General features: G+C 49.8%; 1 protein-coding gene across 2 annotated transcripts in view; it reads right to left on the reverse strand.

Moving 5' to 3' along the window:
* SDK1 (sidekick cell adhesion molecule 1) overlaps positions 1 to 22,099 on the reverse strand; it is a 955,689-nt gene that overhangs the window by 200,487 nt on the left and 733,103 nt on the right. For both annotated transcript variants that reach the window (XM_084763891.1, XM_084763892.1), the window contains exons 15-17: positions 16,420 to 16,567; positions 15,351 to 15,491; positions 7,462 to 7,643 (exon numbers count right to left, since the gene is read on the reverse strand). In XM_084763891.1, the coding sequence (XP_084620017.1) occupies positions 7,462 to 7,643; positions 15,351 to 15,491; positions 16,420 to 16,567 (471 nt within the window). The remainder of the gene's footprint in view (positions 1 to 7,461; positions 7,644 to 15,350; positions 15,492 to 16,419; positions 16,568 to 22,099) is intronic.

Genomic DNA, 22,099 nt, shown 5'->3' on the forward strand with positions numbered 1-22,099 from the left:
AACGAGCCGAAAAGCACAGCCAGGCTAAGGGATGTCAGTACAGTGTCTTCCCTGAAAATGTCACTGAGCGAGCCTCTCTGTTCTTATCAACTCCAGGGGACCACATTAAGCCCTTACCCAATAGGTTCGCCTGTGTCTGCTCTGCTTGGCTTTCAGTATTATGGGTAGCAGTGGAAGAATCTGGAACATTGTGTCACTTAAAAGGGAGTGTCGAGGTTGGTGTATCCCTGGGATGGGGAAACCAATCTTTTGCGCAGTGTCACTTAGTGCCACAGTGAGACTTTCCCGAGAGGGGATCAGAATGGGCCTTTGTAAACGGGGGTTCACTTATACTCCTCACACTAGAAAACCTTTCTAAGCCCAAGCGAGCACTTAGAAGGCTTTGCTAATGTTCTCAGAATGTGGATAACCAAATGGTTGAGGTTTTTTTTTCTCCATTTCTTTTAAAATATAAAATATTTCTCCTTCATTACAAGGTAATGTTCTGAGATTGGAATGAATCATGATAGCACAAACATACCTGTTATGAAAAGAAAAACGATAAGAGAAATAAAAAGCAGGGGAGAGGGAAAACACCGGTGTGCTCCGATGGTGATTTATTGTATAATTTGTCTTTGGACCCTTGATAGAAAAATCAACATCTGCGTCTTAATGGATGCGTTTTTAAAAATGGATAGACGGAGTCCGCTAATCTGCGTGGGTTTGTTGGGGGGGAATGTGGCTGCAATCTACTGCATTTGGGTAATGTATGTGCATGTAGGGGCGTGAGTATGGGTGTGTGTGTGCCTTGGCACACGTGCGAGTGTTAGAAGACAACTTGTGTGTCTGAGGCAGGATCTGTTGTTCGTTGCTGCCTGGAGGCCACCAGCCAACTCTTCTGCCTCTGCCTCTCATCTCCTGGGGCAAGGGCATTGAGACAGACACACACGTGCCACAGTGCCTGGCTTTTCTGTGGGTCCTGGGGTTTCTGAATGCAGGATGGCAAGGTTCAAGTAACAAGCACTTTACCTACTTCATAATCTCCCTACATGCACCAGTGACGCCTTATTTTTTGAGGCAGGGTCTCTCACTAAACCCCATTGAGTTGGCTACACTGGCTGGCCAGCAGGCCCTTGAGCCCTTCCTGTCTCTACCTCCCTCCTGTGTGCCATTGCTCAGCTCCTTATGTGGGTTCTGGGGACCCAAGCTCAGGCCCTGACTTGACCCACTGAACCATTTTATAATCCAAGTGAAACACACACACACATACACACACACACTACACACTACACTACACACTACACACTCACTCACTAAAAACCTCATGGCTACATATCACTCCCTCCCTAGTCTCTCATGGGTATTGAAGCATTTTGTACAGCACCGACGGAGGGAGCCGCTGAACACCGAGTCAGCATCACCATTCCTCACACAGGACCCTCAGGTGGCTTGTGATGACTCAGTCCTTTCTCCTTCTACACGATTAGAAAGTTGCTGAAGCAGACAGTGGCAGAAGAGAAATGCTTCTAATTAACCACGCATTTCGACCACAGAAGCTACACACCGTGCTCCCCCACCCTCCCCAAAACTAAAAAGTGTTATTGATTTCTGGGAGAGCTCTGAAATCCGAGTTACTTTCCACTGCCTTTTCCACAAACGCTGATGGAAATCTGACAGGCGGCTCCCGTGTGACAGGTGTGCTGGGGTTCCCGGCCCTCCACTTCTACAGAGCAGCCAACCTTTCCTCTGACCCCTTGGAAAGTTCACTTGGCTCAAACCATATTAGCGCAGCGGTGCTCAATTTGTAAGTTTAATATGTCCCGTTTAAAATACTTCCAGCGGAGAAGGTCAGGGTGGCACCGCTGTGAAATCTATTAGGTGAGATTGACGGGGACGGTATAGAGGGGGTGTGTGGTGGACGGAAGCAGGACAGGAGGCGTCACAGAAGTTAGAAAGTTCTTATCAGGCAATCCTGTGTACCCAGGGAGCCAGTCTGTATAGACGATCTGCTAAGAAGGGGCTATGGAGATCGCGCAAGAGGAAAAAAAAAAAAGTATTTCTCCTGCAAGTGTGAGGACCAGGTGAATCCTCAGAAACCCACATAAAATCCAGGCAGATGTGGTGACCTTCTTTAAACCCAGCACTCAGGCCAAGACAGGTAGACCCTAGGGACAAAATTGCCTAGCTAGACTAACAGGCTTGGTGAGCTGCAGGTCCTGCCAGGGACTTTGATCAGTGCATAAGGTGCAGAGCAACTGGGGAAGACACTGAAAAGCAAATTCACATGCGAACACAAGTGGACACACTCCTCCCCATCATGGACTCACACATGTTCAAATATTCAACACACACACACACACACACACACACACACACACACACACACACACACACAAAACCCTGCAACTAGCCAGGCAGGCACAACGCACAATCAGTAACAGAAGAGCTTGGGGGTTTGTGGCAGGTGAGTGGTGGATTCAATTTCTTCAGGGCTTGGCACCATCCTGGGCTCCACCCAGGGTGGGAATAACTTGCTTACTTTCCTGAAGGGGCTTCCTGGAAGGAAACACACATCTGAGATTTTAAAAAAAAAAAGTGCATATACAAGAAGGAGCCGGTGGAACAGTGTGTGGTTGCTTCGCATGGCTGCTGGTGCCCCAGCAGGCAGCTTGCGAGCACCCCCTTCTCTCCCTGAGACTTTACCAGAGTCCCACATGCAGCAAATGGCCACATAATCTCCATGTACTCGCCTCAGGCCCCCCTGTGGAGTGGCCATCTTTGAAGGGGGAGGACGCCAGGCCCTGATAGACTGAAATTCCACCCTCCCCAGCTAAGCCTCCCTAGCCTCCCTCAGCGTCTCCAGATTGAACGCCGAATTATGTTTCTACACACGCCCATGATTTCCCAAATGAAGCTGACAATTAATTTTATGAGTTATTCTTTTCTCTTTTAATATGCAAGCATTTTAATTTACCTCCCCCCCTCCCCCCACTTTTTGCTTGAAGGGCCTACTCCAGGCTTTTTCAGTGCACAGCGCCAACAGCTGTAGGACACTCCAGGGACACTAAGTGGCCTCCCAGCAGCAAAGGAAGTGTGGTTCAGCTATTGCCCACACAGGCCTCCTGTGGCTAGGACTAAGCTTGGGTGGGGGAGCGGGGAAGGGAGAGGGAAGGGTATGGCAAGCGGGAAGTTGTGACCCAGAAGGGCTGTGCACTTGAATCCCGGCTCATTCCAATACAACTGACTAGGAAGCAACAGCCCCACCCCCACCCCCACCCCCCTGGACCTTAGCCTTCTCTGCAGGTCCAGACAGCAGAAGCCATATTGTTGTTAAGGAGCGACATTGTTACACAGTGTTACTAAGTCTCCACACCTTACAAGAATAAGTTTCTGTTTTCTAAACCTGAAGTATCCTGCAAACCGTGTTTTCCAACCTTTGCTGAACTTGTGACCCCCACGAGGCATGTTTCCGCACCCCTCGGCCTGGCTAATCCCCTAAGCATGTGCCATGGCTCCCCTTTCAGGACACCCCTCTGCCTGGCTGATCCCCTAAGCATGTGCGATGGCTCCCCTTTCAGGACACCCCTCTGCCTGGCTGATCCCCAAAGCATGTGCGATGGCTCCCCTTTCAGGACACCCCTCTGCCTGGCTGATCCCCTAAGCATGTGCGATGGCTCCCCTTTCAGGACATGTATTCTTGCACTTATCAAAGCCCCCGCAGGCAGCTTTGAACCCTAAGTCCCCTCGCTCTAACAGCCAATTATCTTGGCAGCTGCTTCCTATCGACCCCGACCCTTCCCCAGAAAAGGACCTCAAAAGCCAGTGAGGGGCTGCTCTCTGGAACCCCCACTTAAGGGGAGGCTATGGCCTGGCCAGTCCTATGTGCACCTTCTAAATACAGACAGCTGAGGGAATGTTTTGTCCTAGGGTCTAACCATACCTAGAAACCATGTAGCCCCCAGGGGTGACCCGTCAGTAGAACCCACCTTGGAAAGGGGACAGAAGCTGCTGGTGGCCCCTCTAGCAGCCATCCCCCTGTCTCTGTAACAGTTACAGAACTATACCATTGCCCCAGTGGAGGACCATGCTTCCAGCCGCACCCGCAGAGGGATGGCTCCCAGCTCCAAACAGGAGTTGGAACAACAAGGGAGTTTTCCTTTCCTTTTTTTTTTTTTTTTTTTTGGTTTTTGGTTTTTGGTTTTTGGAGACAGTGTCTCTCTGTGTAGCCTTGGCTGTCCTGGACTCTTTGTAGACCAGGCTGGCCTTCTAACTCACAGAGATCCACCTGCCTCTGCCTCCCGAGTGCTGGGATTAAAGGTGTGCGCCACCACGCCCACCTGAGAGTTTCCTTTTTATAACCTTTGTGTATACGTGTGTGAGAGATGAATGCATGTATGATTATGCGTGGCTGTGTACATGCCTGTCTGGCCGAGAGGGCTAGCATTCATGTAGAGGTCAGAGGGCATCCTTTAGGTATCTGTTCTCCATCTCTGCCTCTGGGGGGGGGGACGGAGGGGGCTGGGATTGCAAGCACATGCCACCATACCTGGCTTCTGGAAATGCTATCAATTGAACGGTCTCCCCAAGGCCCTCCCCTTGTGATCTGATTTGAAAGAACAATGTACCAGCCAAACGCACACTCAGGTCCCTTCTCACTACCCATCTCCGAGCAGGGAGGATCCAGAGCTTCCCAGGCGGATTATCGCTCTTTTGACTTTCTATGCCGCTGCCCTCTTCGTGGTCTCTCCTCCTGTCTGTACTCCACTGATGGATTTCTCTCCAGCGCCGGCTAGTTTTATGTCTACTTGACACACATTAGGTCATTTTGAAAGACGAACTCTCAATTGAGGGCATACCGCCACAATATCTGCCTGTAGGGCATTTTCTTAATTAGTGATTCATGTGGGTGGTGCCATGCCTGGGCTGGTGGTCCTGGGTTCTATAGGACGGCAGGCTGAGCAAGCCACGGAGAGCAAGCCTTAGAGCAAGCAGCACCCCTCCATGGCTTCTGCCTCAGCTCCTGCCTCCAGGTTCCTGGCCTAAGGTTAATAAAAGTTGACTTGCCTCAGTGATGGAGTGAGGCCTGGCAGGTGTGAGCAGAAATAAATCCTCTCCTCCCAAAGCTGCTTTTTGTCATGGCCACTTTAATCACGACAGTAGAAACCGTAACTAAGATACCTTGCAACTCAGCATGTCCAACTGGCCACTCCTTCTTAAACCCTGCGTGGCTATCGAGTGCCACCTACATACCAGCTGAAGGCTGCAGCCACGGCATCCTTTTTTAGTTAGACCTCACTTTCCCTGGCTGTGCACAACACTCAAGTGGCTCTGGAAATAAAACTAGGCAGTCACAGTTAATAGTAATAGGGTTGAACCCACAGAAGTGCTCATAATCTTATAAAGATTTGTTTTATCTTTAATTATGTACAAGCGTGAGTTTGTGTGCGCCAGTGTCTTTGCATGTGAGTGCAGTGCTCACTGTGGCCAGAAGATGGCGCTAGAGGCCCCGGAGCTGGAGTTACAGGCACTTTTAAGTTGCCCAACACGGGTGCTGTAGGTGTCCCTAACCACTGAACCATCTCTCCAGCTGTCATGTTAGTCATTTCAAGTGTTTTCAAGTTTATTGTCATGTTATTAAACAGACTCGTTAAAGCGAGAATTTATTGCCCAGGCTGGTCGCTGTTTGCCTCTTCAAATGGGTGGTCAGGAATCTCTTGCAGATGGACAAGCCCTGCCCGGCTGTCCAGCATTTTAATATTTCTGCTACTTGCTGGGCAGGCAGCACTGACTGCTTTTAATTTATAAGGGAGGATTTATGGAGTCTCGGATGACAACTGACAGCCAATCAATAAGGGCTGATAATAACAGCATGTAATATCAAGGAACATTAGGTCTGAGGCAGGATTTGGGGAGAGGAGTGGGCAGTTAGAAACCTTATCATTTGAAAAAAAGGTCATGGCCCTGGTAAGCAGGAAAAATGCCTAAGCAAATAAAACCGCACCTGTGAACTGAGAGCCTCGTAAATCGCCTCCTGAGAAAGGAAGGCTCTGAGACCACGAGGGGAAGTGGTGTCCCCCAGCCGGGACTTGGGTTGCTGTGGGACCAATGTGGCCATTAAGAAAGGGTCTATTTATTATTGTTTAGGACAAGAATGTCATCTGCATGGACTGAATGTCACTCAGGTGCCTGGAGCTGCAACCGGAATCTTCCAGAAAGCAGGGGAGGAGTTACACTCCCCTAGAATGGCTGAACTCTAAACCCTGGGGCTGAGGCTCAGTGTGTGTGTGTGTGTGTGTGTGTGTGTGTGTGTGTGTGTGTGTGTATGCGTGTGCATGTGTATGCGAGAGTGTTAAGGACCCAGTGGTTTTCTGAAATTCTGCCTGATTCTTTCTTTGAGAGGTGGGAGAGCTTTTTATTGATCTTACATGGTTGGCTTGTATACTACGGGAGGGTGTAGGGGGAAGCACAAACCTGTGAATTCTATTCTCAATAATCGTATTGCATATACTGAAGCAGGACTGTAAGTGCTTGTTTGCTCTGAAAGCTAACCACAGAAGCAGAGTGAACTGTATTTCCCCTTGACCCACACCACAATCGGCCATCCACTTAGGGACGTCCGAATTCCCATAACCTTCGTAGGCTCCACACACAATGTGCATAGACACTTCTGTCCCCAGTTCCCTGAGGAACCAAAGCTTCTGGGACACCCCGCTTCTCCTCAGCGCCAACACTGCGGTGCAGGAATAGGCAAGGAGATGAACTCCCATTGACTTCCCTATGGGTTGGATTTTGATCTTGAAGCTCCCGGAGAAATAAAACACGTATCTGTCTATGTTAAACCTTCTTCAAAGCTGACTGATTAGATCGTTGGAATGTTCTAAGTCCAAAGCCACGTCACCTTGTGCTCTCTGCAGCCCTCGATGCCGTCATTTCCGCCCAGCTCTATGGGTGACCTAACATCCTTACGATGGCTAGGTAAATCCTTCTGGAGATATACATACATACATACATACATATATATATGATATACATATATAGGAGATCTCTCTCTCTCTCTCTCTCTCTCTCTCTCTCTCTATATATATATATATATATATATATATATATATATATATATATATAGAAAGACCGGCAACTTCCACCACTTCAGAGCCTGCGAATGTCATCGGACAGCACCCAGGCCTGTGACACTGATTTCGCCAGTCTGTGGTGAGCTTTCCACTAAGGTATTTGGAAAGTGTCTTGATTTGTGACTTTCTTTGTCCAGGGAACAGTGGAGCTCATCTCTGGAGGCAACTCAGCTCTGCATTCTTTGTCTACCGGTCGCTCACACGTGGCGCCAAAACTTAACAAGCTCTTATCCATTTTGAGTCAAGGCCTGCGTTTTTGTAGACACTTCCCTAGAGAGTTGCACAGCCCAATGGGGGCCAGTGCCAGCCGCCCGTTTCCCACAGAGGCCTCCCCCGCCCCTTTGCAGCTCACCTCCTTGCAAAGTGTACTCGGTCACAGCCCTGCTGAAGACGCCCAGGCCTGCCCCGTTGTAGGCAGCCACCTGGATCTCGTACTGGGTCCAGATGATGAGGTCGGTGACCAGGCAGTAGTTCACCTCTGGGCTACTGATATTCCTCTGCTGATGTTCCCCAGGTAGGCCGGCCAGGCGGTACCTGAGGCAGAGAGACAGAATGAGGTCAGGGACGCTGCCCGTGGCGGGCGGTGATCACCTTGAGAGGAAGGCAGAGGTGAGCGGGCAGGAACTGGACCTGGAGGTCATCCTTGACCGCAGCTTGCCTTGGTCTAGCCTCGTGGTGACCGTGAACTCCAGGCAGGTGGAACAGGCTTCCGTATGGTCACGGGAAAGTTGTGTTGGCTTCCCTGCCCTTGCTGTCTTGCTACTGCAGCCCAGATGCCTCAGAACTTACTGTGTAACCCAGGCTGGCCTCTGACTTGCAGGGTTCCTCATGCCCCGCCCTCCCAGGTGCTGGGACCTCAAGCTCGCACCACTATCCGCAGCCTGGTTTCCTTTTGAAAGAATGTAATAGAAATGCTCTCCCAAGCGAGAGACTAGCCAAAGTGATGCTCAAAACCCTACTGTCAGTTAAGGCTTACACCGCCCCAGCACTGGAAGGAGGATATGGGGAGAGGAGAGGCTGCTGGACCCCAAATGATGCCTCCCTCCCTCCCTCCCTCCCTCCCTCCCTTCCTCCCTCCCCTCCCCTCCCCTCCCCTCCCTCCCTCTCTCCCGCTTTCCTTCCTTCCTTTTGAGATAGAGTCTTGCTCTGCAGCCCAGACTCGACTTGGATTCATGATCCCCCTGCCTCAACTTCCTGAACACCCGAATTACATAGATGTGTACCATCATACTCTAAAAGCGCTGCATTTCGGGTGTAAACTGCCAAGCGTATACAGAGCCTGTGAGTCAAGATTTCAAAGCCGACCTCTATCGGGGATGGAGAGAAAAGCTGCCTCTCGAGAATGCATTTCGGGGAGAAACCAGGAAGCCAGTGGCCTGTGTGGCCCTGGCCTTTGTCCAAGTCCTCTGTTCTGTTTCTATTTAAGAATAGTCTAGATTTATCCAGAGACATCCAAGACCTATGGTAAGTGGCTTTGAAAAGGTGTTAAAAACAAACAATCAAATAAATAAGTAAGTAAAAAAAAGAAACTTCTAAAGGGCTAGCCCATGGCTAAGTATGACAAATTACTTTTATTTGGGGTAGGGTCAAAATTTAAAGTTGTACTTATTAACAAGATGCTTATACAAGCCAGATCTTTAAAAAGAGAGAGAGAAGAAAAAAAAAGAAAAAAGAAAAAGAAAAAAGGTATGTGGGGGCAGCTTTTGTATGAAGGAAAGGCCTTTTCCTGCATTATTTTGATTAGCAAATGTTTTTTCCATGATTCCGTTTATAGAAGTTAATGTACTGAAATGGCTCAGTTAATTCCCGGAGCTTTTCTGGACCAGTTCCCCTGGGTAAAATGAGAGACGCGTACAGTCATCCTGCGGCTCCTCCAAGCATCCAATTTATGGCCCAGAAGTTGTTCTTGCCTCTGCGAGAGGCGGCTTTGCGTGATACCCGGAGAGGGGAAATGATTGACAAGGCATCTTCATGCAAAGAGGCAGCCGTGCATCCACTAACTTCTTACACTATGCTGGAGTCACAGGGCCTGACAGAGAGCAGAGGGAAGGGACACCGCCCAGATAAGAACTCCCAGACCAGCGAGGTCACCATGGTTAGAAAAAAGCCAAGACCTGGAAATTCAGGGTACTCTAAACACTCCCCTAAGAGACACGCAAACGAGGAGGTAGTGAGGGGCCATAGAGGGTTCTTCTTGCAAGCCAGGGCTTTTTGAGAACATTCTTCCTGTCTTAGGAACCATTTGTGCTTGGTGAGGCCCTCTTGGTAGGAAACAGAAATCAGGCAGGGCAGACAGCATGAAAGGCATGGAGGTCAAGGGCAGCCTTTCTCTGGGCCACGTCTTGGTAGGAAGTGTCCTCCCAAACAACTGCGAATGAAGGCTCCAGGAGGGACCTGCATTTTCTGTGGAGCTGACTGACTGATTAGAAGACCAGTGAGCGTGGGGGAGGTTGGAATGTTGCAGGTCTCAAGGGTAATTAAAATTAATCTTGGGCTGTCTTCCCTTGGTAGCCCTTCCTTGCCTACCCGTATGTCTGACTTACCACCCTTGTGACTGGCAAGGACGAGGTGAACTAACATGGTAGACCACCAGCTTCCAGCAACCAAAAGGCTGAGAGTGCCATAGCCAGCATCTGAGGTCTGTAGCTAAGACTTCCTGCTTTGCCCAGTTACCTGAGTTTTCTGCCAGTGTATCTGAAAAGTGGCGTGATTTATGACTTCCTTCGTCCTTTGACTATGAAACTTCAAGGAGCCGTAATCATGTTAAAACATAAAACTCGAGGTGACCTAAATCTGTGTCCCTGGGCCACGACCACTTATATTTGGTTCCAGAATAAGCTCTCTTACCCGTTTGAGGTAGAGCTGGGTTTTGAGATGGACACACTCTTGTGTTTAAATCTTGATGCCCACCTGGTGGGAGCTGGGAGAAGGAAGATCTAATCAGGGGATTTCTAACTGACTCGGGAGTCTCCTCGGGAACCAGGTGCCTCCTGCTGGGGAAGGCAGCTCGCTATGGCTGAACCTTTCAAGTGTAGCCTATGTGCCAGGTTCCTTCCACAGTCTTTGTGCTTCGTAGCCTCTGCCGACAGATCAGTACTTCCCTACAAGCCCGGAAATAACAGAGCCAAGTGACTATGGATGGGGTCCTTGGAAACCGTAAGCCAAAATAAACCCCTCAGAGGCAGACTCAAAGCACAGGAGAGATGAGAAGGGAAAGGTGTCCCTCACCCTGGGATCCAGTTTGTGGTACCCGCTGACCTAGAGCCTAGAAACATCAGCAGATCAAGCCCAAAGTGCCTAGGACTAGATCTCAGGCAAGGATGCTAAACCAACAAGCTGAAGGCGTGGCTCCTGACTGAAAGCTTGCCTGCGAGCAGGAGGCCCCGGTTCCGCCCCGGGCACCGGTGAACGGAACAAAGTGGTTCTGGTTTGTCATCCTAGCGCTTGGAAGGCAGAGGCAGGAAGACCAGAAGATCAAGCTCATCCTTGGCAACATAAGGAGTTTGAGGCTAGCTTGGGCTACAGGGGCTTCAGCCTCAAAACCAACTGACCAAACAAGGGCAGCAAAAGACAAAAGACAGCTCCAAGTGTTACTGTGTCTGCCTTGACACAATCTGCCTAGGACTCCAGTGACAAGAGGAAATGCTTTAACTCAGGAAAAGCTGAGGCCTTGCACATCTTTAAACCTTGACACCTTAATGCATCCATTAAGATGTATAACTTAGAAAGCCCCATGAATGTGCATCTCCACTGTAAGGACACCTAGCTGCCACTCTCTCAAGAAAGCTGCACCCGTGTCAGGTGTCAGGATGGGATGACCCACCATCCTTGCTATACAGGACTCCGCATAAATATACCCCCCCCCACTTTAAGATAGGGTAAGGAGATGTTTAATTATTATTATTGTTATTTGTGTGTGCTATATATGTGGTCATTGAGTGTACATGTGTTTGTGGTGTGTGTGTGTGTGTGTGTGTGTGTGTGTGTGTGTGTGTGTGTATGCATGCGAGTGCATGCCTTTCCTGTGCACGAATGCATGTGGAAGCCAGAGGTCAGCACCAGCCTTCCTTTCTCTTTCACAGGGGTCTCTCACTAGACTCATCCATTTTTCGAGGCTGGCTGGTAAATGAACTCCAGAGATGCCCCTGTCTTGCCCCTCCCCCAGGTCCCAGCCCTGGGGTAACTGACATGTGCCATCATGCCCAGCTTTTTACATGGGTGCCAGGAATCCACACTATGCTCCCCCATGCTTGCGGAGTCAGCCCTCTTACCCACTGAGCCATCTCCTCAGACCCCAAGTGCAGCTTTCTAGGAGAAATTGCAAAATGGGGCTGGATAGCCAACCCAGTTTCTAAGGAAAAGCTGAGGCCCTTGTTCAGAACACAACGTCTGTCCCAGCCACACAGTCTCCTCGGCCACTCAAGGAACTGTAGGATTCACTTCCTGAAAGCAGAACATGCAGGGAGGTCCACTCTGACCCTGGCTCTAGGTGCCCTGGTGATGCACGTTGGATGTCTGAGAAGGTCAAGGTGAGGGAGGCGACTGCAGAACATCCTCCTTCCTCCTTTCCGGGAGGCTCTGTTTCCCTGGAGACCGGCTCAGCCAGAGCAGATGAGTTTTTTTATCCCGAAATAAAGAGGAGAACTTTTTTTTCTTTTTTAAGGACATAACCCTGAGCGCCTCTCGGAGAAACACGCTGCCTATTATTATAAATATTTTATCACTGTGCGAGCATCCTAACTACTTCTTATGGTGTGAGCCACCAAGGTGATTTATTTTTCATTTTCTCCCATGCGTGGTGTGTTGGATCCGACACAGAGCCTGTGCCCTGGAGGGTTCTCGCTTGCAAACAAGGCTCTGCGAGCCGGACAGAGCCATGCTCAGAAACGTTTGCAGGCGAGCGCACCTCGGTACAGGTCTTTAATTCCCACACACTTTGATATTTAAGGCCTGGGGTGGTGTGCCCTCATTTTGGGGGGATGCTTTCTTGGATTTAAGCTGTCAACATCACAGATGTCTTTTTCCCTCCTCCACTCCAATAGCACTGGTACCAAGAATCCTTTAAGGGCAGTAATCCCACAAAATAGAGAGATGCGCAGTCCACCGTGCGGCCTCATAACATCAGACAGTTTTATTATTAGGCTCTGTGCCCCGAGTGTGTTCAGTGGGACAAGCATCACAGCCCCTACTTGACAGGCTCAGCCCCGGGGAACCATCCTTCTGCTCTGAGAACGGTGGTGGTTTGCTGGGAGGGCAAGCTAATTATTTTCATTAGTTGACGGCCGTGGACATGAGGGCTGGCTAAAGCTGAGAGGAAAGCACACCCGTGAGCCACAAGAACCCTTAGTGAGAGGCAGCAGGAAGATGGGCAGGAAGGTCGGGCTGCAGGCAACTGCCACCAGCTGGAACAGAGCCCTGGGCCACTGCTGCAGGAGAACACTGCTGCATCCTTCTGACCTTCAGTAAATGGAGGGTGACAGCTGGGGGCAGGGATACGGAGCCTGTGGACACTGACTTCCTAGTGCCCATTTAAGCCCCTGTTAGTCAGACAAGTTAGCATCTTGGCTAAAGGAGAATCATGGGCTGGCTGAGGGAACCTTCCGAACAGCAAACTGGCTGTGATCCTCAGCTCTGGCTCCCTCCCCAGCAAGGTTCTCTCACTATGCACAGAAGCCCAGCCTTCCTTCTCACGCCATGGTTAGCTTAACAGTGGGTGACTAAAGTCATATGTCCTTCATAGACGAAGCAAGTGGAGCTAAAGAACCAACATTTTCAAGCTGGCTGTGGCGACACAGTCCTGTCATCCCAGCATGAGGGAGGTGGAAGCAAGAGATCAGGTGTTTAAGGTCATCCTTGGCTACATTGTGAGCTGGAAGCCAACCTGGGCTACAGGAGACCTTCGCGTGCACACACACACACACACACACACACACACACACACACACACACATTCTCTACATAACATAGGGCCGACACTTGCTTCAAGGCTCATCACCTGATCCCTGGAATCCACACCATGGAAGAGCAGAACTGACTCCCACACACTGTTGTCTGATGCACTTCCATACACCAAATAGTAAAAGAAAAAAAATACAAATAATAAATAAAGGGAAGAAAGAAGGGGACCTCAGTGGGTACCTTGTCTCGAAGAATTATTAGAGAAGAGTCCACATCTCTCTCAGAAATATCTGTTTAGAACAGTGGTTCTCAACCTTCCTCATGGTGTGACCCTTTAATACAGTTCTTCACGTTGCAGTGACCCCCAATTATAAAACTATTCCACTACTAATGTAGAACTGTAACTTTGCTATATTACAAATCATAATGTAAGTCCGTGTTTTCTGATGGTCTTAGGTGACCCCTGTAGAAGGGTCATCCAACTCCTAAAGGGGTCATGGACCTACAGGTTGAGAACTGGCGTCTAGAGGCATCGATGGTGGTTGGTGCCACCTGCAGGGACAGCACTAGGGACCTAGCAGCAGGAAGATGGTTCAAGAGTGTCCTCAGCCACTTTAATGAATTCTAGGCCAGCCTGGGCTACAAGAGACCTGGCCAGCCTGGGCTACAGGAGACCTGTCTCAAATAAAAACGCAGAAACACAAAATTGAAACGACATGTTCGCAGCTTTCTTCCTAGGAAACCAACTCTGTCCAGTGACAGCCTCCGTTAACTGAGCTCTCATGAGCCCTGGGCCCAGTGTGAGTCAGGGGAGGTGTTTGGAGGGAGAAGATAATGAATGCCTTCCTGCCTCAGGAAAGCTGATAAGATCAACAAATGGCAGTGCAGACTATGAGCGGAGATGTAACGATTACGCTTTAATCCAAATCTATCTCAACCAAAAAACTCCACAGTGATGACATTAATTTTGACGTCAGGGGTAGCTTGGGCAATGGAGGCTCTTCTCTCAGACACGCCCTCAGTACACACAGAAGCCCAGCTCCCTGCTAAGGCTGGGGCAGAAACCTGCCTTCCTTTGACAACACTGGTGGACACACATGCCGTTCTTCCTGACTTATACTCCAAAACTACATTGCTTTCTTCCCCAACACCTAAACACTGCCAGGTTATGAGTGTGTGTGTACATGCGCACGCCCATAGATTTCTTTGTGGGGCCGGAGAGATGGCTCTACAGTTAAAGCGCTTGCTGCTGACCTAAGTTCGGTTCCCAGCTCACCACAGCCTGTAACCCAAGCTCGAGGGTAGCAGCTCTCAACCTGTGGATCACAATCCCTTTGGGGGTTGAACAACCCTTTCCCAGGGGTTGCCTAAGAGCACTGGAAAACACATAGATTGACATCAAGATTCATAACAGTGGCAAGACTTCAGTTATGGAGTAGCAACAAAACTAATGGTTTGTTATTTATAAAGCATTTATAAGGGTTATTATGCTTGGGGCTTGGGGAGTCACCACAGCATGAAGAACTGTATTAAATGGCTGCAGCATTAAGAAGGTTGAGAGCCGCCAGTATTGATGGTGTCACAAAAGCCAGAGACCTCGAACCTCATTGCAATGATGTGTGGATAGAGGGGTACAGCATGGAACACACTGCGACACACTGCAGCTTCCATGACGAGATGTTTTCTATGCTCTGTTTTATTTTGTTTGTTTTTGTTTGTGTGTGTGTGTGTTTTATCTTGGGCGGGAGGTTGCAAGGGTGAAGGGCAGATATGAGGGTGTTGGGGAGATGAGTGGTTTTGGGGTGCATGATGCTAAACTCACGAAGAATAAATAAAAAGCTAAAAAAGAAAAAGGCTGAGAACCACTGCTCTAGTGAATTCGACACCCTCTTCTGGCCTCCTTGGGTACTGCACTTAGGGACACATACCCACACACATATACACAGAATCAAAATTTTCCTCTTTGATACGCCAGAAGGTCTGGCATAACAGAGTAACAAGCTGGCATAGGAACTGTCGGTTAATAACTGCATGAAATCTGTGCTTATGAATGTACGCATCTGATGATGAGGCCTTCACAACGAAGAGCATACTCGCTATTTTCCCAATGATGCCCCCACTTCATTGGCTCAGTGTAACAACCTCTTACACTAGTCCGTGTGGCCTCTGAGGGTGGGCACACCGAGGAGTGCTCCACAAAGGTGCGCATTCGCTTGTAAACTCCGCTTCGCTGCAGTCTGCATCCCTCCCTAGAGTCGGCCACTTGGCCTGGGACCCCAAAATATTGACCGGCTTCTACTAACAGTTATCGGGACAGCCTGAAGGCTTGTCCCGGGTACTTGCCTGAGGACGTATCCCCGAAGCACCCCGTTGTGCTCTGTTTCAGGTGGTGGCTGCCACTGCACCATGATGGACTGGTTAGTTCTCCCGCTGGCCACAATGTTTTTTGGGGGAGCACTCGGTGGTTCTTCTGGTAACATCAACCTAAAGATAAAATATATTACGGGGGGGTGTGTAAGGGCCAGCAACAAGGTGCTCAGCACAAAGCCTTGTTGGGGAGACAAACCAGCCCAGAGCGTGCAGCGGACCCCACTGAGGCTGTATGTGCAAGAGTTATGACAGTCAACACGCCAGCAACTCAGTCACGGGGCAGCGGCAGGTATGAGAGTCACAGAGTGCTCTTCTGGTATTGCAGTTAGCGCTGTCACCTTGACAACACCTAGAATCACCCGGGAAGACAGTCTCAATGAAGAATCATCTACATTAGGCTTCTCTGTGGGGGAGTGTCTTAAGTTGATTGACATGGGAAGACCCAGCCCACTGTGGGCAGTGCCATTCCCTAGGCAGGAGATCCTGATCTGTATAAGAGTGGAGATACCTAGCTGAGCACAAGCAAGCATGTATATGCCCGTTTCCCTTTGCTCTTGACCGTGGATGTGCTATGACTAGCTGCTTCAGTTCCTGGCTTGACTTCTCTGCTGTGATTGGCTGAAATAAACCCTAACCCTCCCCTAAGTTGCTCTTATCAGGGTATTTAACACTAAGCCCTGGGTCTCAACCCCCCATCCCCAGCCCTGGATAATTTCAGTGTGGCGTTCACATCTGTAGTCTCAGCACTCTGTTGGTAGAGGGAGGAGGATCATCCTTGGCTACAAAGGGAATTTCAGGCCAGCCTAGGCTATGTGAGACCCTGCCTCCCAATCCTATAAGAAGGCTGTGCTGTCAGGAGTGACCTGTGAAGGCACAGGGCATCATGGGAAGCAGGCCAGGAAATACAGCCAGCTTACAACATGCCTGTGTTTACTCTGATCAGGTTTCTGCCAGAACCCCTAAGGCTGGTTGTTCACATCCCTGTATCTGCTGTTGGGACCCACACCACCCTTGGCTCTAGGTGGAGGTCAGGCTCACTCACCTGCTGGTCTCTGTGCTGTACTGGCCCTTGCCCACCTGATTCACAGCGCACACTCTGAACTGATAGGTTCGGGCCGGAGTCAAGCCACTCACAGTGATGCTTGTCATCTCTGGGCCGACATTTGACAGATGCACTTTCCATGGGGAGTCTACAAGAACAAGCAGAGCAAAGTCAGACACACGTGAGCATCCATCTTCACAGTAAGCGGACAAGTAGGATCTTTCTTGCTTTCCCAGACAAGTGACAGAAGAGGCAGTGGCCAGTCCACCTCATGAATGCGCAAATCAAGACTCTCAGCTGTGTGGCTAGCAACTAGTGTCCTGGCATGGCATTCAGGAGTCTCGTCCAACCTTGGGTAGAACCTCTTATTATTCTTATGGCCACCCCAGAAGAAGTAGGCAGAAATACCCCTCTGTAATGGGAGTTTTGGTTTCTTTAAAAACTCATAGTCATGTTATACAAACACATTTGTGTTTGAATCCCAGGTGTGGGATGTGAGACTGCTTCAGATTGTCCACAGCAGTAGACTATTTGTCTCGTGATGGCTCTGAGAGGGGTGTGATATTTGCCAGCTGAGGGTAGTTTAATTCTGGGGACGCTTGAGAGGGAATAAATGTGAGAGCCCAGAGAGGGACAGGGGGCTCCGGCAAAGAAGGCTGCTGTTGTTCCCCATTGATGCTTCTGGTTGTTGTTGGTGCAGTCTGATGAGAAGAAGAAGTTGGAGATATCCTGAAATGAAGATTAAACTTGCCCCCACGGAACCTGACAACCTTAACCAGCAGTAAGGAGGTAAAGAGAACCATCCCCCCCTTCTCCCCACCATTTTTCTCTGCTACCTGGTGGACTGGGATGGAGAAGGGAAGTTGAGGCATAAGAACCCAATAAAAAAGATTTAAAAAAAAGCATGCCAACACCCCTTCATTGGTCCTCAGTAAGAAGGTATGTATGAGCCACGCACGATGGTGCACATCTGTAATCCCAGCATTTGGGGAGGCAGAGCCAGATAGATCTCTGTGAGTTCGAGACCAGCCTGGTCTACAAAATGAATCCAGGACAGGCAAGGCTACACAGAGAAACCCTGCCTGATAAAAAGAAAAGAAAGAAAGAAAAAACAAAAAGAAGGTGTGTGTCTTCCTTCCTTCCTCCCTCCCTCCCTTCCTCCCCCTCTCTTTCTGTGTATGTATTCCTATGTGTACAGGTGAGATTGTACATGCATGTGTATGGTCATGCATGTAGAAACCAGGGGTCAACCATGGGGACCTTTCTTCATTTGAGTTAGCTCCCTCACAAGTGTGTAACTCACCGATTTTGCTAGGCTGGCTGGTCAACAAGCTCCAGGGAGCCTCCTATCTCTGCCTCCCTGGCGCTGGGTTTACAAGCCTGCACGATCACACCAGACATATTGAGATGGGTTCTGGGAAATTAAATTCTGCTCCTCAATACTTTACTGACTGAGCCATTCCTTCAGTCAAAGTAAAAAAAAAAATCCTTCTTCAGCCTGTATATGGCACTTCAAGGGAAGGGGAAAAAATCTTAATTCCTGGGCTCAGTATAAAATGGGAAAAGTTGTCTGCCGGCTTGCCATCAGGCAGGTGGAAGATTTGTCTCCGGGAAAAGGATGCTCACACACACATCAGGGAATGATAAATAAGCGCCATATTCGTTAACATTTTAATAAGGAAATGACTATGATAAATACAGATGGGCTAGGCACTTTGCAACCCATCTGCAGTGTGGCAGCCTACCTCTGCCAGACCCCTGAGCTGTGCTGGCTGGGGAAAGACATGGCAGAGTCTGTAGTGTGGTGCATCTTTTGGGAGCTGCTTTCCTGCAGATGTGGAACGATACCTTTGTCAGCACAGTGGGATGATGCCTGCAAGGAAGCCTTGGGAATGTTCTGGCAGGCCTGATGCCACTGCATGAGTTTAAACGTTCCTCTCAGCCCAGCCAAGGGTGACCTGGCCATGACCTTGAGTACCTGCTGTGGGCATCTGCTGTGAACATATAGGTGCCTGGCAGGCTCCCCTGGGAACCAAACCACTGTTCTTGTCCCTCTGAGACAGTGCTACTAGCAACCCTCTTTTGCTCCCACTAAAGATGGTCAGAGAGAGATGATGTGTGGTTCCCAGTGAGCTAGGTTCACAGCAACACGCACTGTGCGTCAGGGGTTCATGGGAAATGTACCTGCCACTCCAGCTACTTATAGGTTACCACGAAGCGGCCTCATAATGCTCCAAAACAGAACCCAGGCTGCCCAAAAGCAACAACAGAGATGCCTATCCCCAAGTCAGAATTTGTTAGCTGGGATCCCTTAACACACAAATCAAGCTGCCGGGAACATGGGGCCAGCTGGGCTGCAGAGACAGGATTTTGTTTTGTTTTGTTTTAAATTACTGTAGATAAAGCTGCTTCTGAGCATAGCTTTCTGGGAATATGGCTTTCGCCACCAGCTGGGCCGAGTTATGTTCCTGGCTTCCGAATTCTGGTGATTCGGGTAAATAGCTCTTGACAAGGTAAGTAAGCTGTCGGGCTTCCTGGGAAAGAGGGCTTGCTCTGCACACGAGAGGACTTGAGCTTGAATCCCATGTGCCCACACAAAAAGCTAATCATGGCTGTGTGTGCCTGAAACCCCAGCACTGGGGCACAGTCAGGCAGATCCTGAGAGCTTGCTGACCAGTCTGACCGAAACAGTGAGCTTCAACTCAGTGACAGACAGACCCTGTGTTGACGCTTGTTTTGAAACTATTTTATTTGGGGTGTTTACAGCCTCTATCTCCCTTCTCCACCCCAACCCTTTCTGACACCCCAACACTAGGTAGGAGAGAAAGGTTAGAAGAGAGAGGGGTGTAGCCCTCTTTACTTCTCCCAGCTATTTAGGGTTCATTGAAGCCTACCCCCTCCAACCCGAGTGCCATCCTCAGTGAGGTCCTCTCACAGCCCTCTCTCTCTCTCTCTCTGTTTCCTCTAAGCTGCTCCAAGCCACCATAGTTTCTGCCCCCCTGCCCTGCTCTCCTATTTATACCCCACCCCAGAGTCCTCAGAATTAAACTGACTTCAGCTGGCAAAGACCATACCCCTGCATGAGGCTGTTACCAGCTGTGGACAAACTGGAGCATCCTTCATATCTCACATGTGGGATTAAAACTAAAACATGTTTACATAACATGAGTTTTTAAAGTAATCAAAACTTCCACAACAACCCTGTCCTGAGGCAGTAAGGTAGAGAGTGAGAAAAGATGCGTGGTGTCATACTCTGAACACTTCATGAATGGGCTTGTGCATCCTTGCGTGTAACACACACACACACACACACACACACACACACACACACACACACACACACGGCACCACAGTATGCATGTCCTTATTTCTCCAGTGACGATCCTAGCCCTCTGAGCATCCATTTCTATCACATAGCCCACAAAGACCGGAGCTCCTCAGCAGATTCCATCACAACAGTCTCTGCTCTTTGGGTTTTGTTTTGCTTTTTGTTTTTTTGAGACAGGGTTTCTCCGTGTTAGCCTTGGCTGTCCTGGACTCACTTTGTTAGACCAGGCTGGCCTCGAACTCACAGCTCACCTCCTGCCTCTGCCTCCCGAGTGCTGGGATGACAGGAGTGTGCCACCACGCCCCGTTTACAAGTCTCTGACAATGCAGAAGGTCATTGAGCTGTCCCTGACACTGTGGAACTGGGCGTCCCTTTGCCAAGGCTAACATTCACAGAACTGGCTTCAGTCCGAAGACAACTGGCCGGCGATAGGAAGAACCTGAAGACCGACACCCGAGGTGAACCCTTCCACTCAGAGCCGTTCAGTTTCATTTGAACTTCTATAAAACCTGGGCAGCATCAAACCACAGGGCCATGTCACCTCACATCTATTGGGAAAGCGGATTATCAAGCAAGCAAACAGAAAACTACAGGGATCACGCACTGTGCCAACAACTTCCTTTCAGAGCCCTGGGTATGTGGCTCTCAGGCAGCTCACCCCAGCCTTCTCTTCCACTGGACTTCAGCTATCTTCGAGTGAGTGGCTACTCTGCTTAGGCAGCCTGAGTGAGCCAGAGTCCTTCCTCCATCCTTGGAAGGACGGGGGTGCCAGTTGGTGGACTGCGACAAGTTCATCAGAGCCAGAGAAAAGCAGAGAAGGCTTAGGACAGGAAGTTGCCTTGCCGGGGCTTCAACCTGGTGTGACTCTCTCAAACTTCATGTTAAGGCTGGGTCCCCTGGTGTGACAGCTGGCAGTAATTGTCAACTTGACAGAATCTAGAATCACCTGTGAGTCAGGCCTCTGGGCATGCCTTCAGGATTATAACTGAGGTGGGAAGATCTGCCCACCTTGGGCGGCGCCATTCCCCCCGTTGGGATCCTTGACTGAACACGGGGAGAAAGGGCTGAGTAGCAGCGTTGGGTTCACTGCTCTCTGCTTCCCAACTGAGGATGTGATGTGACCAGCTGCTTCCAGTTCCTGCCACCTTGACTTCCCCACAATGGTGGACTAGGAGCCAAAACAAACCCTTTCTTCCTTGGGTTGCTTTTGTTGGGGAGCCATAGGGACCTTTAAGAGGGAAGAGTGGGGGCTGGGGACTTGCCTACACGTGTGAAACCCTGGGTTCAATCCTCAGCACAAAACAAACAAAACACATGAACAAACAAAAAGGACTTCTGCCTTTTTGCAGGAGCAAGCTTTCTTCATGGTGCAATCGGGCTGCTTTCTAAGCACACCCGGCAGCTCCCCGTGGCTGCCTCATACGTACCTGTCTCCCTTTCTACTTCTCCACTAACTTCCGGTATTTACTCATTATCCAGCTTCTTTTGAGTGTGTGTGTGTGTGTGTGTGTGTGTGTGTGTGTGTGTGTTGTACACAAATGGGGGACTCTAAACACGTGCACAAGGTAGGGTACATGTATATGAGCATGCCTGTTTAGGACCAATGTCAGATGTCTTGATTTCTCTCCTCTCTCTCTCTCTCTCTCTCTCTCTCTCTCTCTCTCTCTCTCTCCCCGTGCGTGCGTGCGTGCGTGCGTGCGTGTGTGTGTGTGTGTCTTAGGCATATGCATGTATGCTTGTGTACAGGTGTGTGTAGCTGGCCTTGAACTCAGTACATAGCCAAAGATGAACTTGACCATTTGATTCTGCCTCCCAAGTTCCAGGCACACGTGGTGCTGGGATAGAGCCTCCCGCATGTTAGGCAAGCGTTCTACTAACTAACTACATCCTAGCTCTCAAAGGCTAGCAGAAGCCAATCACTGGAAATGTACTGGAAACGGTTTCACACACGCACATGCACATGCACACGCACGCGCGCGCACACACGCACACACAGAGTGTTGGCATTTTTTCAATGTCACTGAAGAAGGAAATTGTTTTCTGAGGAGAATTTTTCTCTAATTGCCAGAAGCATAGCTACTACAACGGTGCGCAACCTGGAAGAGCTTCTGCAGTGGCAGTGGAGCCTTCTCCAGGACATGTCGAACTGCAGCCTCACAGCAAGCCTTACGTGAGCGGGCTCACTCTCCATGCCTGTGGATCAACCTCAGCATCACCAGGTATGAAGCCCGAGGGGGCTCACTCTCCATGCCTGTGGATCAACCTCAGCATCACCAGGTGTGAAGCCCGAGGGGGGTCACTCTTCACACCTGTGCATCAACCTCAGCATCACCAGGTGTGAAGCCCGAAGGG

This window comes from Acomys minous, assembly GCF_964271855.1.
Source record: "Acomys minous genome assembly, chromosome: 16".
NCBI classification, from domain to species: Eukaryota; Metazoa; Chordata; class Mammalia; order Rodentia; family Muridae; genus Acomys; species Acomys minous.